This window comes from Corylus avellana, chromosome 4 (assembly GCF_965113065.1).
Source record: "Corylus avellana chromosome 4, dhCorAvel1.hap1.2, whole genome shotgun sequence".
In the NCBI taxonomy this organism is placed as follows: Eukaryota; Viridiplantae; Streptophyta; class Magnoliopsida; order Fagales; family Betulaceae; genus Corylus; species Corylus avellana.
The window spans coordinates 33,289,015-33,314,205 of NC_142493.1; the positions used below are offsets into that span (position 1 = coordinate 33,289,015).

Sequence of the window (25,191 nt, forward strand, 5' to 3'; positions counted from 1 at the left end):
ACGGAAGTCAATGAAATTACATAATTACCCTTTTTTTTTTTTAATTTTTTGTCAAATTAGACGGAATTTAGTAACAGAAAGTCTAAATTGAAATTTTTTGAAACATTAAGGACACATTGCCAATTTTTAAATATTAAAATTCGAATTGAAAAACTCGAAACTTCAGGAGGATAAAGTGAATTTAACCATTGATTATAATACATAGGTATTACATGAAAATAATAAAATTAAATAACATAAAAATAATAAAATTTATCAACTAAACTATTTAATACCCATTATCTAAAAAAGGGAAAATTTATAATTTGTATATTTGTATGGCATCATAGTCTATTTTATTTTTTTCCCCTCATGGGAGAATTGAAACAAATGCCTGTAACGAATGGAAAATAACTTAATTTACCGCGGGTGAGGTAGATCTCTCTACGGACGAATAGAATTAAGTCCTGGTCCATGACAAGTAAACAGCCATAAACAGATACACGACCTGTCACACGCTGCAATCCATTCAATGCAATCGGCACCAACGGTGACCTAATCAGCTCCAAATACCGGGTAACACAATCAACACTCGCATGGAATTGTAGTGCCAGAAATGTTTTCGTTCATTTCACAAAGACAAGGAACGAGTACTCATCGTTATTAAGTGGAAGGAATAAAAGCCCATCATACTCTCAGATCCAAATCTCTTTTCGCTCTATATCAGATCCCTCTGATTGTATCTTCTCCGATCTCGGTTTTCGAATTCGGACCGTCCATCTAAGCTGACGAATTCGACACCACCGTTGATTGATCGAGTACCGTGTTCGGTTCGGTTTTCGTTCGGATCTGACTGAGCTCTCTCGGAGCTTCGCCACGGACCCAATCATGAATCCCTTCTCGTCGGGAACGCGCCTGAGGTGAGCTTCGAATTATACTGTTTCCATTTCTATCAGATCAATTTCACAAAGTCCGATTTCTGTCTCTGTCTCTCTCTTTCTGCTTTTAATTTGTTAAACGTTTAAAGAGAGCAATTAGTTTTGGTTTATGTCGACTGGTTGTTTCAATTCGCGTAATTTAAGATGATTTTGTTGAAAATCGCAGTGTATTCATGCGTTTTTCTTTTTAATTTGGTTGTTTTCGTGGTTGGAGTTGCTAGCTTTTTGATAGCTCTAACATTGGGATTGATACTGAATATGTGTGATAGTTAAGCTGGTATCAGTGGAACGTGTTGGATTTCATTCGTGGCACAGGCAAATGTGCTTGAATGGGGTTGGCTTTTCTGGGAATTATTGAAGCAAGTGTTGAAATGTGTGAGATTATGGTACATCCACTTAGTGATATGCGTATCATATTGGATATATGATCTTGACCCTGCGTGGTCTCATTTATACTGAACATTAACTTTATGTGTGATACCTAAGAATGCGATGAATCTTGTTAGGGCAACACTTCTCATAGTTTAGAACATGGAAAATGTAGGACAAGTGGTTCTCCAAGAGATACCAAAGAGGTTTAACGGGGGACCAGGTGCCAATAGGAAACTGTTTGCAATGCCAATTGGGGTCACAGATGTAAGCAAGCATTGAAGCTGTAGCCTCTAAACTACATTATGATCCTTAAGAGGGTTCTAAAGCGATTTTGGACAGACACATGAAGTGGAATTTTAACACCAAAAGTCAATCTTAATAATATAAAATTCTATTCTCTTTATAATTTATTTATATAACAGCTTGATTTTGGTGGAATTTATTCCGGTAGTTGCAATCATCCATGATCTCAAAAAGCAAGTAATTTTTTTTTTTTTTTTTTAATGTTGAGACCTAAGTTTGGATTTCCAAATCAGCATAAAACAAGCAAAATGGTTGGGACACGAGAAATTTAGGCTAATCTGCAGTCTAGATGAGTTTGTTATGTGGGTTGGCTTAAATTCCACTCTTATCCACCTTGTGTGCCCATGGTGTAAGTTAGTAAGTTCTGAACTATTGCTGTTCACAATTTTTGATTCATACAATGTGGTTGCTAGATTGCCAGGTCATAATCAGGTTGTCATGTGTGAGTTAATTCTACAACTTATCTGGGCTTGGGCTTATGTCTCAAGTAGTAACGAGTGCGATACGATCAGCTTAGATCTTAGATCTAGAGGTCATTGAGCAAAAGGAGGAGAAAATGGAAAATAAAAGTTTCTACATTTTGAAATGATTTTAGTTTTTGACGAGGCTGAAGTGGTCAGTTTAGTTCATTGTTCATGTTCCCCTTTCATCAATCTCACGTACACGAAAAATATACAAGAGATGCAACTGCCCTATTGGGGTTGAAAATATAAAAAGTTAACAAGATCTACTAGATTAGAGGAAAAGAAATTAGGAACAAAAGATACAACCCAATTTAAGAGGCCACTTAAGAAACACCTTCCAAATGCTCTTCCAAGGAAAAAGGCAAGACTCCCCAGACTAAGAAACCATTTCTTTTTCTTTTTCTTTCATTCTATATTTTATGGTGAATATGTCAATTGAAACTGATGCTATTACCTTCAATGCCCTCTGCCTTCGTGTGTTTAGATTAACAATACTTCAATGGGTTAATATGGAAAAACAATCTAGATGACAGATATTGTTGGAGTCCATATGCTCCGTTGCAGTCAAATGCATCTCATTTAGATAGTACATAGAAGTACCTATGATCAGAAATGGAAGATCCGAGTCCAGTAATCTGCAAGACTATGATAAGTTTTGCAGTCAAATGCATCAGGTTTAGATAGTTTAATTTATTTGATCATTTAGAGCGAATAGTTTCTCATAAAAACAAAGGGCAGTGGAAATGAGTGGTCCTCTCTTTCTTAGGTCCATTAATATGTAATGTTCAGGGAATTGATTAGTACGGTGGTTTATGAATGGCGTATACATTTTACAAGAACTAAGGTTGGTTGGCGATATTTGTTTTTTGAGAGAAAGTAACGGAAATCAAGAAGTTACATCCTTTGTTATGAATAATGTGACTTGTTAAACATTTAGTTGCCAAGTGAAATGGCTTTTTCCATCTTTTCATTTCTTCTCTGTTTGGTTATGTTTTCCTTGACTTGCGGTTGCTTTTGTTGTTATGGATTTTTTGGAGGTTCTTTGCTCAATTTGTTTATGTGCAAATGAATAAGTAACATATTATGTGGTATTTACCTATTCAATGCAGGGACATGATTCGGGCAATACGTGCCTGCAAAACTGCAGCAGAGGAACGTGCTGTTGTAAGAAAAGAGTGTGCTGCTATTCGTGCCTCAATTAATGAAAATGATCACGATTATAGGCATCGTAACCTTGCAAAGCTCATGTTCATTCACATGCTTGGCTACCCCACACATTTTGGTCAAATGGAGTGTCTAAAGTTAATTGCATCTCCTGAATTTCCAGAGAAGAGAATAGGATATCTTGGCCTCATGTTGCTTCTTGATGAAAGACAAGAAGTTCTAATGTTGGTCACAAACTCATTAAAACAGTATCCAATATATTTTTTTTGAATTTTTTTTTTCCACTCTATATATATTTTTAAAATATATTTTTGTCATTATTTTTTCTCGTATATCATTGTCCCACATTAGGCTTTAATTTATCGTGTTTTATTGTTCTCACTATCTTTTAAGTTTATTTTTTAGCGACTTTTCCATTGGAATGGTATTCTTATGGGGAAAGAAATAAGGGAACTATATCTACACTGTGTTGTGCAACCTTAACCTATGTGCAGAGATCTCAATCATGCAAATCAGTATATTGTGGGACTTGCCCTTTGTGCTTTGGGAAATATTTGTTCAGCAGAGATGGCTCGTGATCTTGCACCAGAAGTTGAAAGATTGCTGCAATTTCGAGATCCAAATACTCGGAAAAAAGTGAGTCTTTTGTACAGATTGAGAAGTTAGTTCTGCTGAATTTGTTTGCCACTATTTCCATTTGTTTGCTATTTTTTTTTTTTTTTTTTAATTCTAGATATTACTCCTTTCACATTATCAAAAAAAAGTTATAATTGAGAAGGAAGTTTTCTAGTGTGGGAAAAAAAGAAAATTATGACATATACTACCCTCAAGTTACTTGTTTTAGTGACTCAAGGCAAGTCTGCTGTTCCTTTTCACTGGCAAGACCTTAATCATCACCAATTATTCATACACTTGTTACTTGGAAACATTTCTGTGCCGAATCCATCGTATTTATTTTAGTTCTTAATACTGGCACTGAAAGAATCTGGTCCTCATATTTCTATTATGACTACTTCTCATTAAAAAGGTACATTTTTTTAACTCTTTTTGGTTGGCTCCATGTCCTTCTCACGGTGTTTGGTGTTCTCTTCTTGGAAGATTTACTAGGATGGTGTACTGACAAATATGAACTTATTGTTCAGTGAAAGACTGAGTCCAACAAATTAGTTAATTGGAGACATGTTTAACCTACCTTGGTTTGCCAGGCTGTTTTCTCTGCTAAGAAACTATTTTTAAGTCTTGCAATTTGATGTTTGGAGCTTCCTGACAAACATTTACATTTAAACATTCTTTTATGCATCATATGATTATCTGATGTTATTTGTTGACTGATTTCTCTTTAACTTTTCATTCTTGAAAGTTGACTGCACTTAATGTCAAATATAGGCAGCATTGTGTGCTATAAGGATTATAAAGAAAGTACCAGACCTGGCGGAAAATTTTATAAATCCTGCTGCTGCCTTACTTAAAGAAAAGCATCATGGAGTTTTAATAACAGCAGTTCAACTTTGTACAGATCTATGTAAAGTCAGTGCCGAAGCCCTTGAATATTTCAGAAAGGTAACTTGACTGCGGCCCAGCTAATTGTGTTTCCTATTTCCGTTAATAGGATATGCAATCTGTGGTTGCTTTCTTGAGTCATCTACTTAACTACATTATAGAGCTGCTGTTTTCATTCTTGTTGGATACATGCTGGTATACATCTCTGCTTGAAAATGAAAATGCACAAGGAGTCCATTTCAAAGATCCTAGGTGCTGGTGGGATATTGAGTTAGTTTCATGTATTATATTCCTCGATCAAGATAAAAGGTGCTTTGTTCTAAATTTTGGAATATATCATGCATAAGTTGAGAATCCCTTCTGGCTCTATATGTTTTCATTTTTCATGATGACCTGATGTTATCTCAATACCCTGATTTTATGCTCAACGTGCTACATGTTAAGTTTTTATTTGCATTTGGTTTGTGTATTGTAGAAATACAGCCTGATGTTGTCATATAAAGACGTTTAATATTGGATGGTATTATTCTAGTGAAATATTTATGCAAAATCTGAACTACAAGGCTAAGCTTCAATTCATATCAGCTTTTAATCATAAAATTGCTTATATCGTTATTGTAGAAGTGCACAGAGAGTTTGGTCAAAACTCTAAAGGACATCGTGAACAGTCCATATGCACCTGAGTATGACATTGCTGGCATCGCGGACCCTTTCCTCCATATCAGATTGCTTAAGTTTTTGCGTGTGTTGGGCAAAGGAGATGCAGATGCTAGTGACTTGATGAATGACATACTTGCCCAGGTAAGTTGCACTTAAATTGTTATCTTATGCTATGATATTTTGTTCTATTAGTCATGATTATCAGATTATCAGCAATTTTTGCTAGCAATAGTGTCTACCCCACCGATCAGTATTGTTTTTTCAGTTTGTTTTCTGTGGGTGGAGGATACTATATCCAGGATAAAATACTAAATTGTTACACAGTTTTGAACATTGATTTTAGAAAGAAAAAATAGAGGTTCCTAAGATGCATGTTCTGTAGTAGAAAGCTGACAAAGCCATTCATCATCACAAGCCAAAGTCGAGAATCTGAATGAAATATAGTTGAGAAGTAAGAATGTTCTGTGGCTGTGCTTAAGGCAGAGGCGTGTTGAGTGTTTAATCATGATTTTAAACAAGTAGAATTTTGTGGTGGTGGAGGGGTCAGTTATGATTTCGTTACCTCAGCAGTCTTAGAAGTATGTGGCCTTCATTTGAATGTCTTCTGCTCTTTACCTTTGGGAGGTCTCAATGGGTAGAAAGGATATGGAGGCTTCTACAGGTGTAGCCTTGTGACTGTGATGAAATTAAATTTCATGTTCAGGAAGGGATGCGTTAGGACTTCTACCTTCTACAGAATAGGAATTTTACAGAAGATGTCAATGTGGATGACATATCTTTGTACTTCCATTATTCATGTTTGACAGGGCTTCCTTGTTGGTCTAATAGTGGCATGTATGCTTGGGAGAATTGTAGAACAAGAAGATGCTTTAGAATAAATGGATCTTAAGAAGAGTAGGACTAAGAGTACTCTAGTATAATTACAAGTGGATTAAAAAAATGTTTGAGATTAGTGGCCCGGAGATATCCGATGTAATCATCCTTTTTTTCCTTTTAAATGGTTTGAATGCCCCTAAAGGTGAAAAAACTAACAAATTGTTTTCTAAGCAAAAAGGATATGCTTAATGCATACCAGTTGTTGAGAAATAGGGATTCTAAAAGAAAGTTGGCATAAATTATGCTTTATGTTATATATACATTGGAAAATGTGTAGAGTCTCATAGGACTTTTTTATCACATGGACCTTCAACCAAATGACATCTCTTCTTGCCATAAAACACTGGTGGAGGGTGAAGTTGTGGATTAAGTCTTGTACAAGTGCGTGAGTAGTTAGTAGTATTTATCTGTAAGAAAAAGTCTCATAAGATTTATTTTTTTCCTTTTTGAATTTCTTTATATGGAAATCAAGTGGTGTTTGTGTCCAGTAACTTTAGTTTTTCTAATGTGATCTTTAAGATTGTAAGCTTAGGCTACTTATAAAAAAAAAAAATTGTAAGCTTATGTTACTTTTATGTATACATGTAAATGTATTCATGTACATGGATGTTGACTGATTTGGAGTTGATAAATCGCAAAATTAAGGTGTAAAGTACGTCTTTGAAATCCTTGCAATTGTGTTCTCCTTACAAATATAAATCTTGCTTAGTCTGTTAAGTGCATACTTATCTCTAAATCTGGTACTTTGACTCCAGTCATATAATTTGAAGGACCCCTTTCTTGTCTTTCCTTGTAACCTAGTCATAGTGGATTTATGAAGCTGCTTGTAATTGCTCATAATTCATGACGTCATCTAGATTCATGATTTGACAAAGTTCGACAAAGTTTGCACTCTTTTATTTTTTTAATTGATGTGCCATATTTTGTTTTCCTAGGTGGCAACAAAAACTGAGTCAAACAAGAATGCTGGAAATGCTATTCTATATGAATGTGTTGAAACTATCATGAGTATTGAAGATAATGGTGGCTTACGTGTGCTTGCTATCAATATCTTGGGAAGATTCTTGTCAAATCGTGACAACAATATCAGGTTTTGTTATAGTATTTTAAGCTGGACTTGTTTCTGTGCACTTGTGGTCAATTTATTTTTGTTTTCAGGTTTTACCTGAATTATTTGGCAATAATATTTGCATATTTTTCTTTTGCGTAAGATTTCTTATCTGATCCTGTGGTGGTGTCGTGTTAAACATTCTGAGGAATCTATTACTTGCCTATATATTTCCATCTTTAATAAAATACTTTACGGTCATAAAATCACGAATAGCTGATTGGTGACTTAAACCATGATTAAGGGTTGGAAAAATGCATGCTAGTGTGATGGTCTTGTTTTTTTCAATCAAATGCTAGTTGTAGCCTATACGGTGAAGGTGGTCTCCTGGCTAAATCCCTCCCCTCCAATGGATTTTACCCAAACCTCCTCCTTACATGAAAGATTGCCTTTTTATGTACCTCTCATAAGTATATGAACTAGAAGGATGATGTGAGGTGTTAAGTCGAGAAATACCTGATGAAAAACTGAGCAATGATATCAGTCGCTATCCACTGTCTGATATTGGTGCTGCTAGAACTTGCAGCTACCTTAATTCCCTCTGCAATTATTAGACACAATATCTATAGATAACAATTAATCTACATCAGAGAAGAGCATTACCTCTATTTTGATTTTAGCATCCATCACAAATAACAGAATTGACATTATATGTATTTGTAGAGAGAGTGCAACTGCTAGAAAGTAAATTAAGGTGGTAAATACCTATTTTTCCAGCTTCAATAATTGCTTAGCCAGTCACCAAGTTCTAATTGATTGCATTAGTATGCGGCAATACTCTATTTGGAATTTCTAACCACCTAAAAAGTGCTGACTGCTTATGTTATAAGCCATCCGTTGACTTTTCTGAGGACTTTTGTTCTTTTACTTTTTTCGGGTATGTTTGGAACCCGAGACTAAAGTATTACTCTGTTATGCTCCAGGCCTAATAATTATCAGTCCTTGTACGAAATTATTTTCTTTGATTAATATTCTAATGCTTTAGCCCTTTTCTCTATCCCTCCCTGTCAACTGCTTGCTCATCTATAGTATTAAATTGAAACTCATTTTTTTTCTTCCAGATATGTTGCATTAAACATGCTGATGAACGCTATAAATGTAGATGCTCAAGCGGTGCAAAGGCATCGGGCAACAATCTTGGAATGTGTAAAGGTATTCTATGGGCATGCTTACTTTTTTGCTTAATAACAATGAAAAAGTTGCTGAATTAATTGTTGCTTGATAAGAAATCGAGAAATGTGTGTGTGTTTTTTTTTTCTTCTTCCTCTTTTCCTTCTTATTCATTTTCTCCAAACACAGTTGCTTTATATAGTCTTTTTGCCCAAGATATTTTAGCTGGTCTAGTTTGCAGTAGTTTGCGGAACATGTGATGTGATATTCTCCATTTGCACTTGTTGAGGCAGCAAATATTTATCGTTTTAAGCATTATATTTGACTTGTTTACAGAATAAGTATGAAGACTTTGGATTCTGTCGTTAAATAGTTTCTAATATTTTCTGGAATATGGTTTTATGTGGAATTGATGCATTGCCTTGTTTGACTCTTCTGCACTATCATTCACAAAAGCTGAGTCTTCTAGTGTGTAACATCATTTGACCCTTTTGCTTTCAGGATTCAGATGCTTCAATTCGGAAAAGGGCCCTTGAGCTTGTTTATCTTCTAGTAAACGAGAGCAATGTGAAGCCTTTAACAAAAGAGCTGATTGAATATCTGGAAGTAAGTGATCAAGATTTCAAGGGAGATCTTACCGCCAAAATTTGTTCCATAATTGCAAAGTAAGTTACAGTTAAAAACTTTAAGATTGAATTCTTTCTTTCTTCTCCTTTGAGATACCAGATTGTATTTCCTTGTATCTGCTATATGATTGGTAACAAAGATGAATATTGCTTCTTAGAGAAAATAAAATAAAACAATAAAAAGTTGTGTTAGCTACTAATAGTAGTAGGATGTGGCATTCATATGGTAGTATATCTAGACTCCAGAGGTAATAGTTCACTTGCCAATTCTTGAGTGGCATTACCATTGTATATTTTTCCATGTGCTTTTGAAGCAACTTAAGCATTTGTTCCCCATCCAACCAAGGCAGTTCTGCACATAGTGGAAAATAAATCGGTCTCCTTGATGCTTTAGATTATTAGTGTTTTATGTGTTTGTGAGCGTGTCCACCCCCTAATTACTTTGCGCATTGGGTGTCAATGTTTTCTAAGATTGTATTAGAGCCTTGTTTATCTAAAAGGACCTTGGCTCAAGTGTTAATGACTTCCATTCTGCTAGTTTCTTCTGTTTTGCACATGCAATACCCACGATTGGTTCATTGTTATTGGGTAGACTTGCCCGTGAGGAGTATTTGTAAGCTTGATATTTTTCTTTTGGCTCACTTTCTAATAGAAGCTTTTGGGGCTGATGTTTTTCAACATAGATATTATTTCCTTTTTTGTGGCATCTGGAACGGGTATATATATATATATATATATATATATATATATATATATATATATATATTATGGATCACAATATGGTTCCATACAGTAAGACTAGTTGAGCATGGCCTACTAGATGAATTAATTGGAATTATGACCCAGCAATGTTTAGTTGATTAACATTCACTCTTTGGTGCTTTAGGTTTTCACCACAGAAGATATGGTACATTGATCAGATGCTCAAGGTTCTCTCTGAGGTATAAAACATAATAACCTATTCTTTGTCCATGATATTATATTTAGTACTTTTATGGAACATTTAAATGTTTCAGCATTGATAAGTCAGTGTCACTACCCTAGATTGGTTTCCCCTTTGTGCCAACATCTTAATTGCTTCTGATTTATTATTACTCAACTGTATTAATCTCTATGAAGGTGGAGTTTAGTTAGACAAATGCTATTGTGTGATTCTGTTTCCAGTTAAGTTCATATTTAGTCGGATGTTGAACTGCTTTTAGGTGGATTAAGTATAATCAGAGGCTACCAAAAGATGTTTTGGCAACTCAAATAAAAGGGTTGAGAAAACAAAAGAATGTGTAGAAATATGTGGAAGTATATGGATAGGGTGATAATGTTTCACCTCTGTGGACTCTGATGATAACATTTTTGGAAAGTAATTCAAATACTAGTCACATGTTTGCGCTCACCATATGTGCTAGTGCTTCTCAAAACTTCTAACAGAAATTTGTTTCATGCAAATTTACTTTGGTATGAAAGTGCCACATCTGACATTTGTTAATCATTGCATTTGTGTTTTTCTGAGCATACGCAATTATATATTTGTTTTTAGGAGGTACTTATCTTTATGCTATGCTTAGTAGGCTGGAAATTTTGTAAAAGATGAAGTCTGGCATGCCCTTATTGTTGTGATAAGCAATGCTTCTGACCTCCACGGATATACTGTAAGGGCATTATACAGAGCATTACAAGCATCAACTGAACAGGTACTCAGTTGTTTTTTTCCCGTCAAGATATATGTTCAATATACTTATTGAAAAGAAACAAAGACAAGATAAATGCTCAACATTGAGCTCCTATTATCTTTAGTATTTAAGCATACATGCCATTTATAAACATTTGTTTGTCCTGAGTGGATTGTTTTAATGTTTTCACCAGGAAACTCTTGTTCGAGTGGCAGTTTGGTGCATAGGAGAATATGGTGACATGTTAGTCAATAATGCTGGAATGCTTGATATAGAGGATCCAATAACTGTGAGTTCAACCTCTTGCATATGTTAGTTTGTATAAACTTCCTGTGGTCATCTTAGCTGTATTATTTTCAGAACGTGGAAAGTAGGATGAAGCAGATCTGAAGATAATGTCATGAACAAATGAAATCTCCACATCTTACACATTCTTGTTTGAATATGTCGTCCTTTTTCTTTGTTCTTTTTGTTTCTTATTTTGCCTTGATTTCTTCAGATGGGCAAAGTTAGTTTCAGCTTCTTCTTCAATAAGTTTCAGCTACTGAAATTAGAGAACTGAAATATCTTATGCTTGTCTCCCATTGTTCTCTGTCATTACATAGGTTAAAATTGAGATTATAAGTTAAAGAAATGTCCTTGGCAAGTTAACCTGATTCCAAAAGGTCACTTGACTAACTTGAGGGCTAAAATCTACAATAAGGCTGTATACTTTTGCTTTTAGAATAAATCAGTCGCATAACTGCAGCATCTGTGTTACATTGTTCAGTAACGAATGAATGTTTAGACCCTTTAGTTGGTCATCATTATAGTTTTTCCTCCCAATTCACTTGAGGTCTTCTGAGCAGGTAACAGGATCTGATGCTGTGGATGCCATAGAGCTTGCCATTAAGAGCCAGACTTCAGATCTCACCACCAAAGCAATGTCTTTGATTGCTCTGTTAAAGCTCTCTTCCCGTTTTCCATCTTGTTCAGAGTATGTTACTGGTTTTTTTGTTTTTTTTTTTTTACAATTGTTTTAACCTTTATCGCATTTATATTCTGCCATGCTTAAGATGTATTTTCCTCCAGCATCCTTTCTGTTTTATTAGGGGTCTATAACGTTCTAGCAAAATGCCCACATTCTACGTCTACATAGCTGAAGAGGGTTTTCCCTTTTTGGGCTTAGCAAGCTGTCGCTCAACTTAATATGAATTGTTTCCTTTTCATATTGATGGCTATGGTATGCTGTTGGACTTCAGATATGATTATGGTTGAATTTCTTTCTCTCACTGGATAACATACATGTGTACTACATGCACAAATCATATTCGTATATGTGTACTGATTTGTGTATTTGTTTAGGTTCTTATCTTTATCAGTCTGATTTTTTGTTTTTGGACTTAGTTCTGGCTATATTCCTTGAGTCTCCCAAAATTAGTCAAATCTTTTCTAAATAAATCAATAATTTTTTTTTCTTTTCATCTCTCTTATGACATGAAAGTGTGGTTGTTCTCTAAATAATATCTATAGGAGGATCCGAGATATGATCATTCAACACAAAGGAAGCCTTGTTCTTGAATCACAGCAGAGATCCATCGAATTCAATTCTATTATTGAGAAGCATCAGAATATTAGGTATGCTTTACATGTTTTTGGGATTTAAATCATCAAGAGCTTCAGTTTCTTCCCCTTTATTCTCCTCCCTGGTGCTCCTGGGAGGGTTTTCGTTTTTAAAGCAAATTTGTAGTTTAGAAAGCTTATGGTTGAAGTTTTGCAGGTCTGCGCTGGTTGAAAGGATGCCCGTTTTGGATGAGGCAACTTTCATTGGAAGGAGGGCAGGTTCGACGCCAGCAACAGTTTCAACTTCCAATGGAGCATCACTTAATCTTCCAAATGGAGTTGCCAAACCTCCTGCGGCGCCTCTCGTAGATTTACTTGATCTAAGTTCAGATGATGCTCCTGCACCTAGCTCTTCTGGTGGTGATTTTCTTCAGGATCTTCTTGGTGTTGATCTGTCACCAGCATTACAACAATCCGGTTAGTATTCGAATGTATTAAGGCATAAATTTGTCATGAACACTTAGGATTGAATCTTTTATTTGTCTAAACATTTGCGAGCATTTAACTTATGTTAGATGTAATTATATTATGGGTTATAAATACTAGAAACATTTAGTTTATATTGTGCGTTGGTAGCAGGTCACATTGTCTAGGAGCTTAAGTAAAGCTTAGTACCTTGGGAAGCATTAGGTTTGTCCAATTCTATTTGTTATACGACTGTACTTGGTATCCATTGCATTTAAGTTATTGGGAACACATTGAACAAGAGTACTTGATTCTAGTCAAATTTCTGGGGGCCACGCTTGTACCTCAGGATCTTTAGATTTTGCTTATGTAGCTTCTAGTAATGCACTCTGTTTCTTCGTTTGACAGTTTTAAGAACCTGTGTTTAAGTTGTCTTGATCTTCTGTTGTATATGATATAGATTTTACAGATAAACACATACACATAAATATATGTATGTATACATACGAATGTATACTATTTGATTGTTCATGAAGTATCTAGTTTTAACCCATGCATATCATTTGTGTTTTTCTTTCTGCAATTTCAGGTACAAATCAGGCTCCAAGAACTGGCACAGATGTTCTACTGGATCTTTTGTCTATCGAAACACCTCCTGCACAAAGCAGCTCATCCACACCTGATATATTATCTGCCAGTCAAGTTAACAAATCACCAGTTTCATCATTGGAGGGACTCTCATTGTCATCTTCACTTTCTGCACGAGCCACTACTCCTGTAGGAGCTTCTCCTATGATGGATTTGTTGGATGGCTTTGTTCCCAATTCACCAATACCTGGTAAAATTTGGTCTCAGTTGGATATCTTTTTCAGATATGGTTTTTTGTCAAAGTAGTGATAGCCTTTTGCTTTATGAACAGAAAATAATGGTCCAGTTTATCCATCTGTCATCGGGTTTGAGAGCAGCTCCTTGAGAATATCGTTTGACTTCTCTAAGCCACCTGGAAACCCACAAACAACATCAATCCAGGCTACTTTTACAAATTTGTCACCAAATGTCTATACAGATTTTATTTTCCAGGCAGCAGTTCCAAAGGTAAGGCCAGATACTAGGCTTTTAAATGTCTATTCTACTTTTGTTTAATATTCAACTTGACATTGGATTTTCTCGCCCTTTCTCTGTGGTGTTTTATGTGCTGTTTTAAATTATATCTCATGCCTTATTTTGTATTTATAGGTGACATTGTTGTCTCTTCAATATAGATTGTTCATTATTGTTCATTCATTTTCTCTGGCTTCCATGTTGCTTAAATTCTTAGGTGTATTTTCTCCTTGTTCAAGATGCAGTTGTGATATCTTTTGTTGTTTTAAACCCACAGTTTCTTCAATTGCACCTGGATCCAGCTAGCAGCAATACTCTCCCTGCAAGTGGTAGTGGATCCATCACACAAAACTTGAGAGTTACTAACAGCCAACACGGAAAGGTATATGACTTGAATATTCTCCTCTTTATCTGCATAGTGCAGAACCTAGACTTCATGACAATGCATATTATGCTTCAGTTTGTTATCCAATTAGCTTAACATTTTTTTCTTAACCTAGCTTCAATTTAAAAGTGCCCTTAATCATCTACTTTTTATCTATGTCAATTTTGTTTTTTCTTTATAGATTTTTTGGCCTTTTCTTTAAGGCTGGCATTGAGTTTGTCTTTCCAACCTCAAAATTGACTAAAAGGGGATAGAAATGCCCTGTTTACTTATCATGAAATGTGTGTAATGAATTGGTGAAATAAGTTAATATTGAATCAAATTAATTTTCTGGAGTTGTGCGTACTTGTTTATATAATCCGGTACAACAAAGACGAACCCTACTAGGAATTTGATATGACTTTTTTGTGTAGTCCAGGAACCCATGGCTTATTTTTTTTATTCAAATTAACCGTATCTTAAAAAAATTTAAACCTTTTTTCTTTGCTGTGTGAGATTGTAGATAGTTACTAAGTTGATTTTATTTTCAGAAATCTCTTGTCATGCGAATAAGGATAGCTTACAAGATCAACAACGAAGATATTTTGGAGGAAGGACAAATTAACAATTTCCCTGGTGGTTTGTGAGATTGGATAGCATTTTGATGTGTTAAAGATGGTGGTGCAGCAGGACTTTTCTTAGTTGTGGCTGGTGGTGTTGGTGCAATCTTCTGTTTCAATTCTTCAATTTGGCGCGGTAATGATTTGTAACAATTATCGCTGATTTTGCTTTAGTTTGGGGTCATGGCTTCACACTTCTTTTTCCCCCGTTCTTTTTTCCTTTTTGCAATTTTCTTCCTCGTGTAGGTGTTCTATGTACATTATTACACAATATTCCTGCAAGGAATCCTGGTAATTGAATTTTGCCTAGAGGCACATAGAGGAGGGAGGGAGCTCATGTGTCATTGAATACATGAGGTGCTGTTGTTATTTTGTAGTTTGGATTCACTCACGAGCTTTTTTGTTTGGGAATCATTAAAGTCTCTGAGTTTAAACAGTTAGCATATTCCGATATGATTTTATGTAATATTTCATCATTATAAGTGAAATATCAGGTTTTTTTTTTTTTTTGATATTTTTCTTTCCCCTCAAAGACTAGGCTTTTACATAAAATCATGGATACTTGGGTATATCATTAACTTTTTACTGGAGCTATTCTGATTATTTTTAGTCGAAATGTGGTCAAGTGAGAGTCTAAGTTAGAGTAACGTTATCATGAAAGCGTGCTTTGCCATGATCTCCCTCTTGTCATATTTGGGTTTAAAAACGAAGCAAGATCTCTTCCCGTCAATTTTTAGAATAGGATCTTCTTTATTTCATTTTGAAATAGACAATATATTTTTTAGTCAAGATTTAAAGTTGGCACATCTCATGGTATAAATAATGTTAATATCAGCGCATAAGTCATCTCAAAGTGCATTAATGTAGACTGCATCACAGGTTACTGGTCACAAATTAATGAGACTCCAGTACGTTATCATAGGGGTCAAATTTTCATCTAGCTGAATTTTATTTGAAATTTTGGTGGTAGGTTAAAAAATGTTATATTCTAATGGTCAAGGTCTCTCATCAGGTTTCATGTTAGATTCACATGGGTGAGTTTGCTGAATTAGTATACCTATTTAAATAGCTATTTGAGGCTTTTTACGTTTTGTAATCATTTTCACATTGCTTTAATTTGTTTTGGTTTTATTGTTGGGAAGTCCACCCCTTTTTAGTTTTTAGGATCGTTCCCACCTTCTTTCTTTCAGATCAAGAGTGGAAAAGATCATTTTCTGTAACCTCTTTTTTATTTAATTATAAAAAAAAATTTAAAAAAAATTAAAGAATTAAAAAAAAATAAAAAAAGGAAGGAGGCTTCCTTGCGCGATCTGTCGGAACAATTATCCAAACGTCAAAGATTTAAATAATATGATGGACAGTTTTATTGTACGGGGTCAAATCCATATGTTTTGCTATTTTTTAGAGTGTGTGGAGGCCTTGGATATTACCGTAAAGCCCATAAGCCCGTGCCTATTTTGCCCGTCGACCCTCTCTGGGACTAGCATAGATTACATCACCATGAAAAAGATGGGAATCATTTTATATACATGAATTACTTTAAACGAGGTGGTGTGTCTGCTGTGGAGTTGGTATTGGTTTATGGTTTTATGATCTCAGATTCACCTACTACCGATACATCACTTGACTTTTGGCTTTACTTGCTGGCATTTTGCTCACGTCCAGCTTTCTCACGCTTGCACATTTGGCCCATCACAATCTACCAAATACGTTCGCAACCCCGCCCTTTTTCAACAAATATCAAATTGCACCAACTTATCCTCCATCTTTGGTAGATTTATTCTCACCTGCCCTCCACCTTAAAATCATGCATGAGGCATCCAAGTGGGGAAAATTTCCGGGTTGGTTTGGAAAAGAGTTTTGAGAGGAGAAATAAGAAAGGAATTGATTGATGTAATTTAAAGTAAAAATGAATTATGATTTTTTTTTTTTGAGAGAAAAGTGAAGAAAATTGTTTGTTAATGTGAAAAAAAACAAAAAGTAGCTTTAAAAATAAAAATACATGAAATTATCAAATAGAATGATGTATCCGTTGAATTAGTTTGGGAAGGAAGGACATTTCCTTCATGCCAAAAAGAAACAAAAATATACCCTCATCCTCATGATGCTCAATCCTTTTCCTAACCCCATCCAAATGTGAAAGCTATTATGAATGGGGTATGGGTTTTCGCTCTCACAACTGCAAAGAGCGGTGCGTCACTGGAGACACTACAACGACATCGTACCATTGGATTCAGGTTCTTTGAAACGTTTCACTAGGAGAGATGGGGGAAACACTCGCCGTCGACCCCACATGCACCAGCCTATGTCAACGTTTCAAATCATGCATCCTCATAAACAAGAGTCCCTCACACAACTTTTCACGAATCCCACCATCATTCATCCAACCAAAAAGTGAGAGTCTCCATGGGAAGATCAAAAGAAAAGAATTTTATTTTAGACAAAAGCAAACTTCTAGAGAAACTCAAGGCATCCAAAAAGCAACATCTGATTTGACGCCACTGTGTAATCCTCTTTATTCACACAACAAGTTTGCATCTAAAAAGACCCCTTTGTCTTTTGAATAAAACATCACATGGTATGGTGTGATGATATGCAATGCTTCATCAGTCTAATGAAATATGGGGAGTTTAAATGGGGGCAAAATAAGCTGCTCATTTTGTTTGAGGGATTGATTAAGGTGAGCACAATCCTTTCATGGCCGTAGTTTAATTTGCAGTTTTTGAAAGGGAAAAAAAAAGAAGCATTTCTTATATTCCAAAGATATGGACATAAAGGAAAAAAGAGTAATTTGCAATAAAGTTCAATAAACATGAGAGCATAATTCACAGAAATTAGCATATGGGTAAGGAATGAACCCTTCAAAGAAAAAGCAAAAGCTGAGAGAATACTTATGAGATATAGTTTCTTCATTGAAGTAATGCCAAAAGAACAAAGCACATTGAATACCTTCATGCACACTGAGATCTATCAGGCCATGGCAAACTCACAGTGGCAGAAGATGAACCGGTTTCTGAGGAACTCGTGAATTTACTCTTCTTGGACCATTGCCAGATCTTAGAAACAGAAAAGCTTTCTCCTTTACTTCCGAAGTTAATCTTCTTCTCCTCACCATCCCCATCAATTGTGGAATTCCCATTTTGTCCGGCTCTCCCTTTCACAATCCTCATACTACCACCAATTCCATTGGGACATAGAGCAACTTGCAGCTCTGAATCAGCAACCACATATTGATAGGATCCCATGGAGTAACATCTTCTTGCATCCAAATTACTACTACTGGTCTCTTCCTCTCCTCTCTCTACTCCTCCTCCTCCTCCTCCTCCATCGTTTGAGCTTCTAAATTTGCCAAGTCTTATAGAAAATACCCTCTTTTCACTAACAATCTCATTCTCTGAAGGTTTTTGACCAGAAATAACCCCACTTCCCCCAATGCTTGAAATCCCATCTTCTTCCCTTGAATCTTCAAAATAAAAAACTGGGTTTTCGATGTCAAACCCAGGTGTGTAAAGGTTCCCTCTACAAAGAGGGCAAGTTGAATTAGATAGCAACCATGTGTCTATACAACCAATATGAAAAGCATGACTACACATGGGAAGCAACCTCAACTTGTCTTGTTCTGAAAATTCACAAAGGCAAACTGGACAATCAAATGGTTCTTTCAGACCCATTATTTCTTTGTAAAGGAAGACAGGGAGAGCATCTATGAAAGCTTGATCTAGGCCAGAATCGTGAAGGTGAAAGAGCTGTTGCAACTGTCTTTGAAAAGCATCGGACCCAGACATTTCTGGGTACCTGTCGGATTCAGTAATTGATGATGAAGTTCTATGCTTTGTAAGAAATCTGATCAGCAAGTGAAGGAGACCAGATATGAAAAAGATAACAGCTAGAATAACAATGATAAAAAGAATTGCAGGACTTATTTTACTCCCAGATGATGATGATGATGGTGGGGTTGACTGTTTCTGGTAATCACCATTATATGGCAATGAAGCAGAAGAAGAGAGCGGTTGAGAGAGAGGAGGGCTGGTGAGAAAACCATCTTCCAGCCTGAGCCTGATTTGAGATTGACCATAAGACATTTTAGGATATAGACATGCTAAATTCCGCCACTTCTCTCAGCTATCTTGAATCAAACACACACAGAGTCACCCATATGATACCTCAAGACACAATTTTTCTTGATTTCTTTGAGAATTGAGATCAAACCCAACTCATATATTCCGGTAAACAAGCAATAGGCACATTATTTCTTGCACTCACGAGAAACCCATAATAGTTTAGTCAAATAATATGCACACAACATCCACGCATTTTGACTCAGATTTCAAGCAAACAGGTAGGCGTTTGGAAGGAAAAATATTTACTTGATACCAAAAATACCACCTCTTTTTTATCTTTGCATTGACATGAAGCCCAACATATTGGAGTGTAAAAACATTGAAAAGGAACACACTTTAGAGATGTCAAGGTTGCAGTTTACCTACCTCAACCCTGAGAAAATCCGCCATTAATGGAGACAATTTTTTCATGTACTTGATGAGTCTTGTCTTGGTCAGTGTTTGTTGCGGTGGGAAAAGAAAAAACAAATAAAAAATACACAAGAACCCCAGTAAACAAAAATGGTATACCCTTCGAGGGATTTTTAATTCTTTTATAATGGAAGAGAAAAAAAATAAAAAATAAAAAAGAGACTACAGGGAATGACGAACGTAGCGTAGGAGCTTCCAAAAAGCGAAGGGAAGGCTAGAGAACCAAAAAGCACTCTAGGGGCAAAATTGTCATTTAATCTGACAATTGACAATGCACTTAAGGGCATTTGACCCTTTAAACGTGTCACGGCACCCTTATTCATTGGTAGATTGGGCGTGCCACGTGCACACAGTTCTTGTCTTACAAGCACCTACACCATAATAATAATAATTAATACATAAATTATAGTGAAAACCAAAATAATTAAAATAAATTAGGAAATTAATATTGTCAAATAAAATATAGATATATACATAATTCTATGTACATTGATTTTTATTTTTCTTATTATTATTATTTTTTTTTTTTTGAGAAAAAAGTTTCAAATAAAGTAATGAAAACAAAATCTAACTTAATATTGGGCTACTTGGCGGACCTCATGTCCCTTGGCCCAAAAGTTATTGGTCCCTCGATCCTTGGTGGTCCAATTAAGAACATCGTGCCATGGTGCATCTTCTTTTATGGAACACCAGCCAGGAGGCACAAAGCCCTTTAGAGTTTTGATTTGCAGATTTTTTTAAAAAAAACAAAAAATAAAAAAGAAAATTCAGTTATAAATTAATTTATAAGAATTCGAATTTGACTTGGTTTTGAAAATAATTTGTCTGGTGAAAAAAACAAATTTCTTATTATAATATTTCCAGTTAAGTGTTTGGTAGGCAGTAGGCACGAAGAAATCAATGTGTTAATAAATAATTTTCTCTCGCGGTGACCTTTGGCAACCAGGGTAAGACTTAAGAGCATTTACATTTCACAATAAAAAATAAAAAAAATTGTCTAATTTAGCTAGATTTGTAGCAAAAAAACTATGATAATCCCTAACAAGCCATTTCTAGATCAAACTTAATTAAGAGCATATTTGGAATTGCATTTGAGAAATAAAGTTTTTAAGTCAAAAAAAATTTTTTAGTAAAAGCTTCATTTTTAAACTTTTACCAAAAGTGCGTTTGAGCTATTTTTAAATTTTTTGGACCCTTAAAAACGCTTTTAATTTTTTTTATCAAACGAGTACTTTTTTTTTTCAAACAACTTTTTTAAGTATTAAAAGCACTTTTAGGCTCCTTAAACGCAATCCCAAATAGGCCTTAAGCCTTAGTAATCACTATTTTTATTTTATTCTTATTAAAGCACGCATGCCATAATGCAAATGCATAAGTACTTGATCGATGTTTTTGAACTCTTACAATAAAAACAAAAATTAATTACTTCCCTTTGAAACAGCTACGTACATGCATGCACGGATTACGTCGTGACTAACACCATTCCCTTGTTAAACAAAAACAAATTCAAAAATATTCCATAGAAATAATAAAAATATTTCACATATATTCCACAAAAATATCATCTTTCACTAATCTCCGTATAGTAAATATATGAATTTACCATTAAATTTGTGTAGAACCCACTTGATGATGTGAAATATTCCGACCTAAGAAAAAAAATATATATATATTGGGATTTAGAAGAAAAAAAAGGTATATATGATCATGTGCTGTGGTGCAGCGTCAGTAAAGATTGGGCCCATATCCAGTACAAAGCTTTTCCATATCAGGAGTACTTAAGGTTTATATTATCATTACACAAGCAATATTGGCATATATATATATAGGATTAAACTCATTAAATGGCATGCAGTTAATTGGATTTACTTATAATGCATGTGGACCATATATAAGCATATCCAATTAACTGCATTAATCAAGGCTAGAAAGACAGAATTTCTTCAGACAACTCTTAATTAATTACCATGTAATTTGAAGATCAAATTAAAAGAAAAAAAGAAGAAAAAAGATGATATATATATATATATATAGCTGAGGAAAAATTTGGCGTGTTTGATTTGATCATGAGATACTGGGAAAGCATTAGTTGTTAATGAAGCTGGCGATCGAGGATATATGGTAGGCCATGCGGTCACGTTCTTCAGTCCGAAGAATATGATTTACGCCAAAACTCCAAGCGTCCTAATATTCTTGGCTTCATCCCATTCCCCTCTTCCCTTTGAGTCACTGCTTGTTCTTTTATACGTCTATAGCTGCTCTCGTTTAATGTTGATTAGACATTTTTTTTTCCAGTGGTCTGCCTAGTTTTAAATGTGGACGCACTCCTTAAAATATCATGCTTATTATTATTATTATTTTCCCACTCTAGCTATACAATTATTATTTTTTTAAAAAAATAATATGAATTTAGCCAATTGAAACAATAAATGGAACAAGCTAGCTAGAAAGAGGAATTAATCATTACCAAATTGAAGGGGGGTCGAACTCATTAAAACAAGACGTAGAAAATAAGTGTGAATTGAAGTAGTGGCTCATGATAATGTTGATGAATACTTCCAATTTCATATAAACCAAAACATTTGGAAGACAAAGTATGTGTCGTTTTCATTAAACGAGTGCCCTCCTCACTATGCGTTCGCTGGGGCCTTTAACTTCAAGTGTGTCCAATTTTCCAATGGAATTTTCCCAAGAAAATATGGTCCACTGCCCGACTGGATATAGGAGTGAATTTATTCAACCGACAGTCCTAGCACCAACAGGTGTGCAGAAAATGTTGTACTCCCTAATTAATACTTCAATCTAATTAGAGCATGTACATTTAGAATATGTTCAAGATTGCATTTGAGAGATAGAGCTTTTAATTAAAAAAAAAAAAGCTAGTTGCGCAAAAGCTTTATTTTTAAGCTTTTGCCAAAAGTGCGTTTTGATAAATTTTAGGCTTTTTGGACCCTTAAAAGCACTTTTAATTTTTTTTACCAAACGAGTATTTTTTTTTTCAAACGAACTTTTTGAGTGTTAAAAACACTTTTAGACCCCTCAAACGCAATCCCAAATAGGCCCTTAATCTTTAAGAGTTGGACACAAATTGGGATGCCACGTTACTAATTAGAGAGACGTATGTACGTAGCACCCCATTTCCATTTGAAATAAAAAATTAGATTAATTGGACTCAACAGGATTATCTTACTATGCAAGAGTACATAACTTCATGGAAATATGTTATATAGAATTAATGAATATTAATTGAATAATTAAATATAATTTTTTTTATTACCTTAATTGATGATTATCATGGTATCACAACAAAAACTCTATTTTCATTGAGTCTACACATGGAAGGGTTGTTATGGATGTGCTTGGCAAATAATTCTCATTTTTTGTTTTTTTCTTTTAAAATAATAATAAGAATTGATTGATTTGATATAAAGGTGAAAAAAGTTTTGAATTTTTTTTAAAAGAAAAGACTTTTTATTGAGAGAAAAATAAGAAGGGATGGATATCATATAATAGATTGCCAAACAGGCTCTTATATTATTAATTAAATAATTGAATAAACACTTAGCTATTGGGTACAAATAGTGATTTAACAAAAACCAATTAAGTGGGGTACGACGGTTTTCAGCGGAATTACAACCAAGGAGAAAGAGAGATCGAGAGACCAACTTCCCAACTGCTTTGGAAGTTTCTCTCGCAAGATGCACAATAAATTATATACCGGTCTGTTCTACGTTCTTTATTCTAAATGATGTGTGTTGACCCGTGAACAAAAATTAGCCTCAAATTTTCTTCTTCTCTTTTCACCTTTGTTTTACTTTGTTTGGCCCCTTGGACAAGAACATAAGCCGTACTCAGGTTGTTTTCTTTTTTTATTAATGACGTTTTAATTTTGTCAGAAAGAAATTAGATCGATGAAACTCTCGGGAGTGGAAACTGATTTTTGAGTCTGCATTCGTTTTTAGATACCAAGAAAAATATAGGTTTAAGAAATGATGAAGGCATTAGAAACACTAATTATAAATTAAACCACTCATAATTTGCCAAGTTGATATTTATAATTAAGCCAGTGCAGTAGTAGTAGTGGTGCATGCCTCTAATGTGATTTCATTTTAGAATTAAACATGTCAGCTGTGTTAATTAATTATTTTTAGCTAGCATTAGCAAAAGGAAAATGAAAAAGAATCAAGTGGTTAAGAAGTTTTGAAGAAGTGGAGGAAAAGATGATCAATGGATCATTTTTCAAAAGCAGATCTGTTATATGGTTGGTGTAATTATGGCTCACACATGTCGTATATATCTTGACTTTGCATCCAGGGAATTCATTCTGGATTTGTGTTGAATATTCTTTGGTAAATCAAAAGATATACCTTAAGAAGATTAGAAGCTCCTCTTTAACCAAGGAAAATCTCAAAAGAGTGTCACCTTTTAGCCAAAAAATGTGCACTTAAAAAGAACCAAGGATCAAACTTTAAAAACCCTAGCTAGAAGAAAACACTAGCTCTCTTGCAGTTTAAGACCAATGGAAAACAAAAAGAAGAAAAGATAGGCTCACGAGAAATATGAAAAGTTTCTAAATTCTCAAGGCTTTATATATATATATATATATATGGTAAAAGCATAGAAAAGTGATATACCCAACAGAGCAAAGAAGGAAACTTATCAATCAAACGGCCTCTTTAGGCCTTACGCATAACGAAAGGAAAAAAAATTACATTTTAATCAATACAGAAGAAGCCATATATATAAAGCAACTATAACTTGTAACATATATATATATAAATATAAGATTATGACATAAACTCATGGTTTGTGAATCTTGGAAAGAGCTTGCAAAACGTTTACTTGCAACCTCAAATGCAGAATGTAATCGGCGGTCCGAAGAAAAAGCCGATCCGGATTCAAACCCTGCCCGCCCGGAATGAGCCTCTGGAGCTTCCTCACCTTCATTTCCACCTCCCCACGACCCGCCCGCCTCTTCGTTCTCCTCCTTTTCACCTTAGAGAATTCTTTGCAGCCATTAGAACCCATTGAAGCAAGAAGAAGAAGAAGAAGAAGAAGAAGGGTAGCTAACAACAATATTGGCGATAACTTTTTGTAAAGAGCAGATGGGCAATGGGAGGGATATAAATCATGAGAGAAGACAAAGGGTGTGGGGGTTGAAGTTATAGGACGGGGCCATGTGAGCCGAGCTATGAGAAAAGCTTTGAAATTTTACTCACACGCACAATTTTGGGTTGTCGTTTTGTGAGGTTGGTGGGGGCCCATTCTTTCAATAACCCCATGCACGTGTCTGACAGCTCGCTCGCATGCTCACGCCGGCCACTACCACTTCTGTAACATTTTACACTTTACAGTATCTCTCCTCGTAATCCCCGAATCCCGACAGTTTCCGCTCCTACACGGTCAAGATCTGATCATCTGCTTCACGTTCTATCGAACCCCGGATCTCGCGGTGCATAATCATTCATCTGTTGATGGGACCCCACTAGTAATTTACCGTTTACGTGCGCGACAGTTGGGGTTTACATGTGTGGTTCTGGTGATGTCCAACCAGGTTCCAGGAGAGACAGCTTAGCTGCAACTTCGTGGGTGATGTGATCAAATCCTAGAGCATGGCCCACTAACAAGTTGGGAATGGTTTTGACCGTTTGATTCATGATTTGTTCCTTTGGAGCCTTCAAAACTCCATCAATTACTTTTATTCTTATTATTATATTTTTACTGTTTGGCAACTAATTAATTGAGCTAAGAGCATTCTCAATGGAAGAGCCAAATGTTACTTTTATCTAGAATAACTCTT

The 25,191-nt window shown here is 35.1% G+C and overlaps 3 protein-coding genes across 5 annotated transcripts; 1 reads left to right on the plus strand and 2 right to left on the minus strand.

Moving 5' to 3' along the window:
* Nucleotides 1–501: 501 nt before the first annotated feature.
* On the plus strand, nucleotides 502–15,364 carry LOC132177729 (AP-1 complex subunit gamma-2). 2 transcript variants are annotated; one of them, XR_009439793.2, is made up of 19 exons: nucleotides 502–899; nucleotides 3,166–3,468; nucleotides 3,715–3,856; nucleotides 4,607–4,780; nucleotides 5,342–5,521; nucleotides 7,192–7,346; nucleotides 8,426–8,516; nucleotides 8,976–9,139; nucleotides 9,987–10,041; nucleotides 10,666–10,788; nucleotides 10,961–11,056; nucleotides 11,616–11,743; nucleotides 12,280–12,384; nucleotides 12,527–12,786; nucleotides 13,364–13,612; nucleotides 13,694–13,869; nucleotides 14,153–14,257; nucleotides 14,791–14,995; nucleotides 15,106–15,364. XR_009439793.2 is itself a non-coding variant. In XM_059590169.2 (18 exons), the coding sequence occupies exons 1-18, from the start codon at nucleotides 868–870 to the stop codon at nucleotides 14,884–14,886; spliced, it is 2,634 nt and encodes an 877-aa protein (XP_059446152.1). In that variant the 5' UTR covers nucleotides 502–867; the 3' UTR covers nucleotides 14,887–15,364. The 2 variants fall into 2 exon arrangements, 1 of the variants encoding a protein (XP_059446152.1); XM_059590169.2 differs by having other exon boundaries at nucleotides 14,791–15,364.
* A 2,279-nt stretch (nucleotides 15,365–17,643) lies between these two features.
* Nucleotides 17,644–19,508, minus strand: LOC132177730 (RING/U-box superfamily protein). 2 transcript variants are annotated; one of them, XM_059590172.2, is made up of 2 exons: nucleotides 18,463–19,508; nucleotides 17,644–18,378 (listed from the first exon to the last, which is right to left on the minus strand). In XM_059590172.2, the coding sequence occupies exons 1-2, from the start codon at nucleotides 18,939–18,941 to the stop codon at nucleotides 17,811–17,813; spliced, it is 1,047 nt and encodes a 348-aa protein (XP_059446155.2). In that variant the 5' UTR covers nucleotides 18,942–19,508; the 3' UTR covers nucleotides 17,644–17,810. The 2 variants fall into 2 exon arrangements, with proteins under 2 accessions (XP_059446155.2, XP_059446153.2); XM_059590170.2 differs by having other exon boundaries at nucleotides 17,644–19,508.
* Nucleotides 19,509–24,096: 4,588 nt separating this feature from the next.
* Nucleotides 24,097–24,547, minus strand: LOC148586622 (transcription factor PAR2-like). Its single transcript, XM_088516094.1, has one exon. The coding sequence runs from the start codon at nucleotides 24,417–24,419 to the stop codon at nucleotides 24,192–24,194; it is 228 nt and encodes a 75-aa protein (XP_088372220.1). The 5' UTR covers nucleotides 24,420–24,547; the 3' UTR covers nucleotides 24,097–24,191.
* Between the last annotated feature and the right edge of the window lie 644 nt (nucleotides 24,548–25,191).

Bases quoted from the DNA above. Each gene is read 5' to 3' on its own strand.
- LOC132177729 (XM_059590169.2), top strand. From the start codon at position 868: ATGAATCCCTTCTCGTCGGGAACGCGCCTGAG. The intron at 4,781-5,341 runs GTAACTTGACTG...TCGTTATTGTAG, and splicing joins CCCTTGAATATTTCAGAAAG to AAGTGCACAGAGAGTTTGGT. The intron at 12,787-13,363 runs GTTAGTATTCGA...CTGCAATTTCAG, and splicing joins ACCAGCATTACAACAATCCG to GTACAAATCAGGCTCCAAGA.
- LOC148586622 (XM_088516094.1), bottom strand. From the start codon at position 24,419: ATGGGTTCTAATGGCTGCAAAGAATTCTCTAAGGTGAAAAGGAGGAGA.
- LOC132177730 (XM_059590170.2), bottom strand. From the start codon at position 18,941: ATGTCTTATGGTCAATCTCAAATCAGGCTCAGGCTGGAAGATGGTTTT.